Here is a 12,150-nt window from a genome sequence, read left to right as displayed (position 1 = left end):
CAAGAAAAATAATTATTTTCTAATTAGTCACTGATAATAAGTCAAAAACAGGTATTTTCCTTATTTCATGGCTATCTTTTTTTTTTTTTTTTTGAGACAGAGAATTGCTCTGTCGCCCAGGTTGGAGTGCAGTGGCGCGATCTCGGCTCACTGCAAGCTCTGCCTCCTGGGCGCATGTCATGGCTATCATTTTAATAAAAGTATACACTTAAGTTAAAAATTCTGACACACAAAAAGAACAATTTTGCTTTTAATAGAAAAAAGTAAATAACTAGGGTCAAGTTTTTATGCTTGCGGTTTGATAGGTATCTCTAAATAGAAAGGTTTAAAATTCATTAAGTTTCTAAATCATTGTCAATTTAGTTCATCAGTCACATACTTTACAAATTCCTGGGGTCTGGTGAGTGACTGAAATAGTTTCAGATGATCTTAAAAATACTCAAATACAAAAGTATTTAATGTAGGCATGAATTTTGCATTGGTGATGCCATGCATCAAAAAAGCATAGAAACTCCACATCAAGGCAGATTTCAAAAGGCTCAAACTAGTAGCAAAATGCATACATCCTACATTATTTTTTAAATATATAATCCAAGTCATAAAGTAGAGTACATTTTTCAAAAGAACACTGTATCCTGGAACAATGTTGCTTTAAGAACTTTGCAATGTAAAATAAAATAGAGGCAGATAAACCTTATATAATATCAGGGGACAAAGATATTTTTTAATCTATTAATTCCTTTATGCCAGGTATAAATAAAAGTGGGTAAACCTATTGATTGATACTAACCTGAGAGTTGGCAAATGTAAAATATTTCCTATGTGTATATGATGAAAAAACACTTCTTCAAGTTTTTACTGAAAATTGTTGAAATAGCCCTTGACACGGAGCCTGGATCATCACAACACTGGCACGCCCACCCCTGTCTGCATAGAGGGAGGATGAAGCACCGTGAGATTTAGAGCAATGAACCATGGATCAGATACATCTCTTACCAGCTGTGTGGGCTTCAGTGATTTGTTTAATTCTTTGAGGCTCAGTTTGCTTATATAAATGTGGACAATACTTTTCTTACAGTATACAGTCATTATCCACTAAGATAATAATTATTAGTTTATTACCATTAATAATTCATTTATTGAGTATAAAATTATAGGGCATTTCTTTGTTATTCTATAGGAAGGAAAAGACATTATGCTCTGTTCAGAGACTTTGTAATAATGTATAATATCCAGAGAAGTTGCAGAGGAGTTTTTAACCTATATATAAACTAGAAGTAGAAGATAGCCTGATGTTAGAGGTTTTCTAATGTAAAAACGGATAATTTGAAGTGGAATAGAGTAGGTCTCTTTCTACATACCAGTGCATATTTCTGAGCTAGCAGAGAAATTAAGTAAATGTAACATATACAGTGTTAGATACTGGATTGTTTAATTTTAATGTGAACAAAGTCCTATTTGCCAGTAGATAACTAAATGATAAGATGTGAGCATTGAAAACAAAAGAAAGAGAAATTGTTGTGTCATCTACTTTGATATAAGCCTGTATATTTCTTTTCATGGAAAACCATGATATTTTATGTCTTGGTATGGACACCATGTAATGAATTAGTAAGTTGGAGCATCTAAGAAGCACCTTTGAAATTCATAAAACAAGAACACTGGCAATGTCCCAAATATATTAAATCCAAGAGTTTAAAAATCATTTTTTTTTCCGTTGGATGCAAAATGCTAAGAGCCGAGAATCAAAAAGCCCGGTCTGAAGTTTTAGCTCTGCCACTGACAGAAAACGTAGCCTTAGAAAAAATTAAATATCTCTGGGTTTCAGTGAACTCATCTACAAAATGAGACAGGACTGACCACATTGTTTGGGTCACTTGCAGGTCCAAACTCTGGTGCTATACAAAGATTTTGATTGCAAAGTCAGAGTAGTGATTTGTATAAAGTTCTCTGTGCAATTCCTTATGCAGTATGAGAGTTTCCTTTTTGCCAATCTTACAGCAGTTTCTGCTAGAATTTTAGCTATTACTGTCATAGATACCCTTTATTGAGTACCTACTAAGCACTAGCATACTTGTCACAGATTTTATCATTATTAATGTCTAAACTGTGATTATAATTTTACAGATAGAGAAGCTGAGATTAGAAAGAATTGGAGTAACTTGGACCAAGGTCATATAGCTGAAAAGTAAATTTTAGAGATAGGGTTTGAATCTATGTTTTCTGATACCAAACCTTTGTTTTCCATTTTCCTACCATTTTCAAATGATAGGTAGTTCAGCATTACTAGTGTGATCTAGAGGGAGGGCCTCAGCTCTTTGGCAGCCTAGTCCCATATCATGACTTTAAATACCAGCCATACACTGAGAGCTCCCACAGTTGAACACTTCCAGCTCAACCCTTTTCTGAACTCCGGATTTGCACAGCCACCTAACTCCTCCCCTCTCCAATGATGTCTAATAGGTGTCTCAAACATAACATGTTCAAAACCGTGCTCTTGATCTTACCCACCAAATTGGTTCACTCAAGTTGCCCCAAGCTCAGTCAACACAACTCCATTTTTCTTTCTTGAACAAACTAAATGCTTGGAATCATCCTTAGTTCCTCCCTTCCCCCTAGACCCCACAACCAATTGCTCAGAAAATCCTGTCAGCTCTTCTGCAAAATACCTCAAAATTTGATGACATTTTACCACCGTCATTGTTTCCACCATAGTCCAAGCCACCATGCTCTCTTGCCCTCATAATGACAGTCGGTCCCAGTCTCCTTACTTCACTCTTTCCCCTTATGCAGTCTATTCTCCATGAAGCAGCCAGAGGATCTTTTAAATATGTGAGTCGGGTCATGATACCCTGCTACTGAAAACCCTCCTGGAGTTTCATTGAGAGTAAATGTGGTGTCCTCACAACGACCCACTGCATCTCACCTACAACTTTAGCCCCTGACCTTCACTCCCACTGATGTCATCTCCTCGCTTCCTGCCTTTCCCACTCTGCTCCAGCCACTCAGGTCTGCTTGCTGATTCTTAAACATACTAGTTGCACCCCCACCTTCAGACTTTACCTTCATACTTGCTGTTCTCCTTGAACTGACTTTAACCCTAGATTCCCATGTCTCACTCTCCTTTGCTTCCTTCGGATCTCTGCTCAACTGATACCTTTTCAGAAAGGATTTTACTGGCCATACAATCCAAAACTACACTTGTCACTCCTCCCTTTGACACTAATTTATTTTTCTTAGTAACACTTATCACTAGCTTCCATTCGATGTACTTGTTTATTGTCTTTCTTCTTCCAAACACGCACACACACTCACATGAGAGTAGGAACTTCATTTTGTTCAATGTTGCATCCCAATGCTTATAAGAATATCTACCACATGGTAGTACTCAGTAAGTACTTGCAAATGAACAAATGAGTAACAAATGCAAGATAAATTAGAGGAGTGTGCATATATTAACTTAAAATAATAAAAGCTGACAGGAAACACATTTAAAACCTTGGCAGGGAACTTTAGGAGCATAGATCATTTTTAACTTGTTTGTTATCTAGAAAATAAATCATGTTTTATTTAAATATCAAATAAGACACTAGGCACATGAGAAGAATTTTCAGTTTTCAAAATGCACCCTTGTTAAAATATCATAAGCATAATTTCTGATTCAGCCAAAATAAATTTTTCAAAAAGCTAATTTGAGACACAATAGCTCCTAATAGATAATAGTTATTTGAGAAACAAGTCAAGCTTTTTGTTGGAAATGGAGGTATTAGTCCAAGTTTAAAAACAAACTTCTTTAACATGAATGACTTTCTGTCGGTTTATAAACTAGTGGTAATAAATACACAATGACCTCGCAACTGTCGCCAAACAACCATGACCATCTCTCCAAGCATTTTTAACTTACAGTAAAGGACACTGTACTTGAAGTCAGAAAATCAGGATTTGAGTCTAGGGTTTGCAACATGAGGAATAAAGGACAAAATTATTGTGAAAATCAGTTACTAACTACAGCATCTATATACCTCTAAGTTTACTAGGCTATTTGATCAATTGCATCACCAAAACATGGAAGGATTCATGTATCTTAGACCATCAGCCTCATTGCCTTTTGTTATATCTCTGCTCCATGGTGAGACATCTGAAATATAATGCATTAAGTCGGGAAATTAGAGACTTTTTAAAATCTAATTTTCTACACTGGAAGAAATTTGTGACTCTAAGCCATCTGTAAACTTCTCAGAGAGTCAACAGCTCAGCTTGGCATACCTTAATAGATTAGCCTGACTGGCTTCACATTTCAACCTGCATCACCTCAGGCCTCCCAGTGACTTCAGCCTTTGGAGTGTGAGTTCCCAGGAAGCAAATATAAGCCCACAGATTCAAGTTGTATCTGGATATCTAGAGAGGTCCTGGCAAAAACTGTGTCCCTAGTACTCAGATTCTCTGATCGGAATTTGTTAAACTGCCCTTACCCTCTACCACTAGGAGTCTCTTTTCCAGGGGGTTTTAAATGGGGATTCATAATCTCTTAGGATTTTTTTTTCAAGTGGGGACAATAGTTTTCATGAGATTTTCCATGGTCTATCACAAAAGTTTTAAGACAAAAATCTGCTTTTGTAAAAAGCAAATATATTGGGTTTTCTTAATTCCATCTCATCATTCAGATGCATGACAAGAAAGATTTTTTCTGATCCATTTAAACTTATTTTTTCACTTGTTTTGTATCTGATTCTCTAATCTCTGACTTTTTAGTCACTTATTTATTTAATGCATATTTTCCCAATGTCTGCTAGGAACAGAAGTCTGACTTTTTCACGTAATTTAAATATAAATTACATTTGAATAAGGAACATACAATTATTTTAAAATATAATGAATAGTTTATGCAAAGATTTATTCACTGTACAGATTACAAATGCTTGAAACATAATAATAGATCATAATTTATAATCATGAGACCCAAATATAAATACCAACTTTATTATTCATTTCTAATGCTAACTCAAAGACATCTTTTTCTCCACATCCAACTGGGTTCTCTTATTTGGAAAACAGAGAGAGGTAAGAAAACATTATTGCTTAAGGTAATGCCAAGAAACTATGAAATCTTAAAACATGAAATATAAACATCAAATAAAAGATGTTGATATCCATCTAAACTTGGAAAGAAGAACAACCTAGAGGTTAAAAGGAGACTTTACAGAATGTTATGCTTCTAAAGACAGCATTTGCCATACTGGTAGGCAAATGCTACCAGTATTTGCCTAGGGACATGCTTTACATCCCCTCCATCCAGAAATGACATAAGTACCCTGTACCAGGCTTATCCCATTTCCTGAATTCCTTACTTAATTTAATTCCATACCTTATCTAATTCAAATATTTTCTAGGCGTGATAAAGGTGGAGAGTGTTTATACTGAAAGCCTTAATACCAGGCCCTGGGCTAACCACATCATGGAATTCCAAGCAACGACTCTTTCTAAAGAAGAAATAACATACTGTCCTAATCTGGGGCTTTGCTTTATTTCAGTTCCCCTGCCTTACCTCTGATTCCTGAAGCATATCACTCCCCGTCCCATGACTTCTGTGTTCTTCCTGTAAATGCCCCTGCCCAACACAGCTTCAGTCTTCCAAGCCTTTGCTTCATTGGTATTCCCAAGACTGGCTGTCAACAAGACTACCGTTTCTGGCCTAGAATAAAACCTCTCATTTCCAACTACTCTATTTAATTTCAAGGAATCAATCAAATTGCCATCTACCACCAAGCTGTCATCAATCTCATTTTTGGAAAGCAGGTGCATCAATAAGGAGTATAAAAAATAAAATGGGAATGTATATGGATAGATAGATATTAATCCTTTGGAGAGGGATAATTGTAGCAAGACGTGTGACTTGAATAAAACATAGGAACAGGTGATGAAAAGAAAAAGGAAGAAAAAGAATAGAAAGTAGAAGATCAATAGGAAGGCTGTTGGGAAACAAATTTTGAAAAATATTTGAAAGGGTGTTATACCTACAGACACAATTATAAACACTTACTAACTCAAAGCTTTCAAATGCTAAAATAGAAGAAAGTCACAAAATTCAGACCAAAAACATACAAAATTGTAATTCGGATTATGCATATTTATTTTCCAAATGTAAAGGCAGTCTAGAAAATTAGCTTATGGAGTTTACTCCCTTACCTAACATTGTAAATTGAAGATTTACAGGAGGAGAGCCTGCTAATATGGTCAAAATTAATGAGAAACGATTGGATGTGGCAAGCAATTCATAAGGGAGAAGAAAAAAGAAGGAAGAAGTAATAGTGAGTTGGGTAGAGAAGAAACACTTAGAAGATGGGGAAAAGTAATTCACTTACCTGTGATCTCATTTTGCAACATGCTGTTGAGTAAAAGGAAAGAAAAAGAAATAACACATAACATTGCCAACCACAGATATTTTGGAAAATGTGTAGCTCAATAACTTGGTCAAAGAAGAAAATCATATTCAGTGACGATTTGAAAAAGGATATGAATGTACCAAAATCTTAATAGCTAATTTTCTAATAGGGTTGAAGGGAGTTAAAATGTAAAGGGCAGGGGTGGCACTGAATCGAGAGATTGCTTTCCCTTTATTCAATACTATAAACGTCTGAAAAAGAAAACACAACACATAAAACAAAATTTAGAATATATATTAAGAATATTTTAAGAGAAAAGTAAGACCATTATTTATAAATATTGCCCTGTAAAATAGTGTATAACATAATAATTACCAGCAAATGACATGAAGATAGATGCTTTCTTTTTCTGAGCACTATAAACTTTCCTAAATTTGATAAATGACATGAGGTTTACAAAGAAAATCTGTGGTCAATGCCATAGGAATTCTTAGCATCTTTATCAAGTTTTAATGTTAGTATTTTAAAACCGCATTTATAATTCATGTGAAGCACAAAACTGAGGCTTTGATTACTTTTTCGGTTAGATAATTTTCTCATGAGAACTTCAAGGTTTTCCAGGTGTGTTCTTTGCTCAGAATCTTATTTGGCACCTACAAGTCACCTGCTATTATTTCTTCTTCTGTGGAGAGCAATAGAAAGGAGAAAGTATGGTATAAAGGAATAATTAAACCCACTGAAGATCAAAGTGACTTATGGAGAGCTAGAGACTGTAACGAGGAATTTAGATACTAGTCCTGCAAGTATAAAAAATAAAATTTAAATATACTTCTAGTTTACAGTTTTTGCTTCTCAACATTATTAGGGAATCAGGGTCAATTTACACTTGGTTTAAGAATATAATTTGTATTCAAGAAAGTGAATAGGCTTTTGTCCTTCCTTAATTCCCGCGCTGGAGGATGCCTCACCAGTTCTCTGCCTGTCTCACAAATGCAGGTTCAAATGAGTGCTTCCAAAAGACTTCTAGGATCACTGGTCCATTACACGGTCAGGCCCATCCAGCAACTTAGTGATACTTTAGACAGAGGGAAGGAGGCAAGCCTTCTTCACCATCATCCCTGGGACTAGCCCAGAACCAATTAGCAAATAGGCAGTGAAGGCAACTTGACTAAGAACTCACTTTCTTATTGATATAGTAGGGGTCCAGATCCTCCAGGGGCACTGACACCATCTCTGGAGGAATGTCTCCATAAATAAATGGAAGAGATTTTCCTGCTTCCAAGTCACTGTTTGGCTTTGGGCCATTTTCATCATCCTCATCCTTGCGTTCCTGTTTGGGTCTCTTAGCTTTCTCTTCTGCAATGCGTTGTTCAATAGCAGCAAGGGATTCCCTGGTAAAGAAGCGGAAGCTGTCAGGTCCTGGCGGTACCAGCACTGACTGTGCCATCTTTTCATCCTGCTCCTTTAATCACTGTTTAGCTCCTTGCATAAGAAAGTGCTACAGAAACAGGGAGGGAAAAAAAGCAATGGCCATTAGAATATAAGGTGATTGTGTCAGTTACATGACACTGAGCACTGAGATACAGCATAGAAACCCAGATAGCTATAATATTTTTACAGAAAGTTGTTTTTGATATTCAGGGAATCTCATATATGCATCCATTTGCTCGCATGGAGATCTATCTTTCACATTCAGTAGGTGTCTATGAGGTAATCTAATCTCCCACTCCCAAAATGTTTTAAGTGATTGTGCTACTTGTGGGAAAATATGCAATTCAGAGCTCAGAAATGGAGGATACTGGTTTGTGCCTGCTGTTTCACTTGTGTGAATATTTTGGCAGCCATCTTTTTCAGCATTCTTTCTGAAAAAATAGCAGAGATCCAAAACAAGAGATGAAACATCACACTAAATTGTAGAACCTGGGCTGAGGATCTTGCACGTATCTCTCCATGTCTTTCCACGTGCCCTTTGGCTCAGTTTATAACATTTAAGAGTTTATTCCAAGTCAATTCACTGGGTAAAAAGCTCTGGAAATCGTAAAATGCCAGGCTATGGAAACATAGGTAGATCCTGCTTGAAAGAAAGGGAGTGGGAAGGAGCAGAAGATGCCTGGTTGTGTTTGGAACTGCTCGGAAGCTGCACAGGAAGAGACTCAGCTCCTGCCAAACTGGGCAGGAAGTCATCCACATCAGAGGTCTGTAGCTCAGACCCCCTGGCTTAGCAACCTGCTGCTAGCTAGTGTAATTGCTTCTTAAATTAACACATTTGCAGTACCTTAGGAAATACTGTAGAGATAGCCTATTTCCTCAAATAATGCCCATTTCACAAAAATGTAGCATCACAGTCTTAGTGTCCACATCAGAATTTGAATTTGAGAAAAAATAGTAAGTTTATGATAGTTTATCTTTTCAAGCAAACTCTTATTATATGCATCTTTGCAATAACATAAATAGGTTTTTACTGGTATTCAAATCATGTTTCACTAGACTAAAGTAGATAACTCAAAAGAGCACATCAGTCATTCCAAATGTTACCTCTGAACCAGTGGCAGGAGTTTCTATGCTATTTGAAACAATACAATCAACATCTTGACTCCTGAATGCCACTTAATCTATTTTTTCCGTCTTTTCAAAAAATCAATCTATTTCACCCCCATACTATAGGAATCAGAGTTGTCATTTAAATATATGAAATGCATTTTCTAAGAGTTAAATGTGTTATGCAGTTCACTTCTGCAGCATACACCAGATAAAACAGAGGGAAACCCAAAATAACAAAAACTACTGCACAGTTTTATTTTAAAAAATGTTGAGGTAAACCAGGACCTTTCAGCTACCAGCTAGCAGACTGTCCTCCCCAGTATTATAGTGCCTCCAAAACATCCCTCATTTTTCTCACCCATCCCTACAGACCCTCATGCCTAGCAACAGACATAGGCATGAAGATGGTCCTTGCACACTGGGGGAGGAAACTGCCATGCCTGGATTCTCTAATAGAAGAGACATGCTAAAACATGCAGCCAGCAGCTTCAAAATGAAAGTGGTCCCTCTGCAGATTTCCCCAAGGATTCTACTACTGTAAAGGTAGAGAAGCATCACAGAGAATAAGCATAATAAGAATATTAAAACATTACCCCTGTAGAATCTTTTACACCCAGAGTTTGGGATTGATAAGCTGGTACCAAGAAGACTGCAGCTAAAATTCCATCATGCTTTAAAAAAAAAAAAAATTCTTTTTTTTTTTTTTTTTTTTTTTTTTAATTCTCCTTCAAAGACCACACCTAACTTCCTGTAAAAGGATTCTGGTAACTGAAGTAAGAAGAGGCATTTCCTGTACAGGGACTACAAAATGGCATTATTGTAACTACCACTAGAGGGCGGGGAACTGTGAAGAGAAACACCTTCGCAGCGTACACACAGACATATGTCTGAAACAGCCCAAAGCTTTCAGTTGTGGAACTGATCTTCCACAGGCTTTTCTTGGAACGAAACATTAAAACTTTGCTGATTTTAAGTTAATTTTGTTAACCAATAATGCTTCTCCTCATGCTTTTTATTTGCTATGTCAAAAAGTCATTCAATCAATATAAAGAATTCAACTTAAAAGTAAAGAGAGAGTACAGTAGTGAACTGCTTAATGGCATTTTTGGTCAATGACAGATCACATATATGACATGGTCGCAAAAGATTAGAATACCATATTTTTTACTGTACCTTGTCTATATTTAGATGTGTTTAGATACACAAAAATCACTGTTACAATTGCCTGTAGTATTCAGTACTGTAACATCCAGTATAGTTTTGTAGCCTAGGAACAATAAACTATACCACGTAGCCTAGTTTTGTAATAGGCTCTACCATCTAGGTTTTATGTACACTCTATGAGGTACACAAAATGACAAAAATCACCTAACAACACATTTCTCAGAATATATCTTGGTCCTTAAGCAAAGCATGACTGTAAATAGGGAAGGGTTAAAAATAAAAACTCGTATTAAACAGCAATTAACCCTTACTATATGTAAGGGTTAAAAATAAAACTTCATATTAAACAGTAATTACTGTATGTAGGCTTGTAGCCTAGGAACTACAAATATATAGTAGGATTTGATATTAGCCTCAGCCCCAGGTAATCTGAAATCCAATATAGTCGTTGCTAATTCAATAAAGAGATGGCCTGTACCACACAAGTTAACTCTCTCTAGAAAAAATATTATGAGACACCAATCTTATTTATCTCGGATTTAAGTCACTAAAAAGCAACCAGAAAAAAGAATTGATTAACCAGTGAGATTCTAAATGCTAGGCTTTCAATTAATATCATAGTGAAAATTTGAGGACTTACTGAGTGCCAGTCACTTGGCTAAGATGTTTGCACTGTATTATTTCATCCTCCACACAACCCCATTGGATAAATGCTTTCATTATCCTTATTTGCAAACTGAAGTAAGGACATATACTGAAATTAGGAAAAGTCTCCTAAGATCAAACAGGCAAGATTCAAACTCAAAATCTGATAGCAAAAATCTGTGATCATTACTCAATCACAAAAAGAAAACAGGCACTGACACCAATTATAATTAGAACAGTTCTAATTGTTAAATCAATATATTTCATACTTTCTGGCTTCATCATTTTCGTTGGAAAATATATTTTTTGGGCAGAAACAGAAAACAAAATACCACACCTTCTCACTTATAAGTGGGAGCTAAACACTGGGTACACATAGACATAAACACGGGAACAAGAGACACTGTGGACTATAAGAGGGTATAGGGTGGGGGAGGCAAGTGTTGAAAAACTACCTATTGCTTGCTGCCTAGGTGGCAGGTTCAATTGTGCCCTCAAACTTCGGCATCATGCAATATACCATCATAAACCTGCACAGGTACCCCCTGAATCTAAAATAAAAGATTTGGGGGGGAAAAAAAAAGAAAATGTGTTTGTTGGAAATGAGCAAGGGGAAGATGTAACCAAAAATAATATTTTAGTCACTTTAGGAGGTAACTTTTGATGGTAAGAGAAAAAGATGTCTCAAACTAGTTGAAGTAAAAAAGAAATAAAGACTGGAGTTTATTGGTTCATGGTTTGTCCAGGGCTAGTCTTAGGCATGTGATGATTCAGGAGCTCAGCTGGTGTTACCAGCTCGTAATTATGCTGTATCCTTTTGTTCTGACTTTCATAGTGATAGGTTTCCTAAAGATTCTTCCCTTATTTTAGTAAGATGCTGTAGCAGCTCTAGCCTCCCAACCTTCCAGACCTCAATTCAGTGGGAAGAAAGACTCAGAAAAGTTCTCATTGCATCTAACTGGCACCTGGTGGGTCACATGCCCATCCTGAAGTAATTACTGTGTCCAGGGTAATGCCATCTTTGGTTGGCCTCTCCTAAGCCACATGCTCTACCCTTGAAACACGGAAGAGTCCTCACTTGAAACCTATAAGTAGTCAGGGTTATTGCTGTGGTACAGAAGCATTTCTCAAAAGTGGAGTTGGAGCTGGGAAGGTCGCTTTTGCTTATAATCCCAGCATTTTGGGAGATCAGGGCAGGAGGTTCCCTTGAGACTAGGTGTTTGAGGCTGAAGTGAGCTATCATCACACCACTGCACTCCAGCCTGGGAGATAGAACTAGAGAAAGAAAAAAGGAAGGAAGGAGGGAATGGAGGGAGGGAGGGAGGGAAAAAAGAAAGAAAGAAAGAAAGAAAGAAAGAAAGAAAGAAAGAAAGAAAGAAAGAAAGAAAGAAAGAAAGAAAGAAAGAAAGAAAGAAAG

At 36.5% G+C, this 12,150-nt stretch overlaps 1 protein-coding gene across 1 annotated transcript in view; it reads right to left on the bottom strand.

Annotated features, from left to right (window-relative positions):
* The window catches only part of SCN2A (sodium voltage-gated channel alpha subunit 2), a 110,634-nt gene extending 101,028 nt beyond the window's left edge, over positions 1-9,606 (bottom strand). The window contains exons 1-3 of the mRNA XM_023188127.2: positions 9,518-9,606; positions 7,564-7,881; positions 6,516-6,634 (exon numbers count right to left, since the gene is read on the bottom strand). Coding sequence (XP_023043895.1) covers positions 6,516-6,634; positions 7,564-7,830 — 386 coding nt within the window. The 5' untranslated portion in view covers positions 7,831-7,881; positions 9,518-9,606. The remainder of the gene's footprint in view (positions 1-6,515; positions 6,635-7,563; positions 7,882-9,517) is intronic.
* Between the last annotated feature and the right edge of the window lie 2,544 nt (positions 9,607-12,150).

Source organism: Piliocolobus tephrosceles, chromosome 11, assembly GCF_002776525.5.
Source record: "Piliocolobus tephrosceles isolate RC106 chromosome 11, ASM277652v3, whole genome shotgun sequence".
Taxonomy (NCBI): domain Eukaryota; kingdom Metazoa; phylum Chordata; class Mammalia; order Primates; family Cercopithecidae; genus Piliocolobus; species Piliocolobus tephrosceles.
Note: the sequence above shows the minus strand (reverse complement) of the source record. Positions and strands in the feature narration are given on the sequence as shown.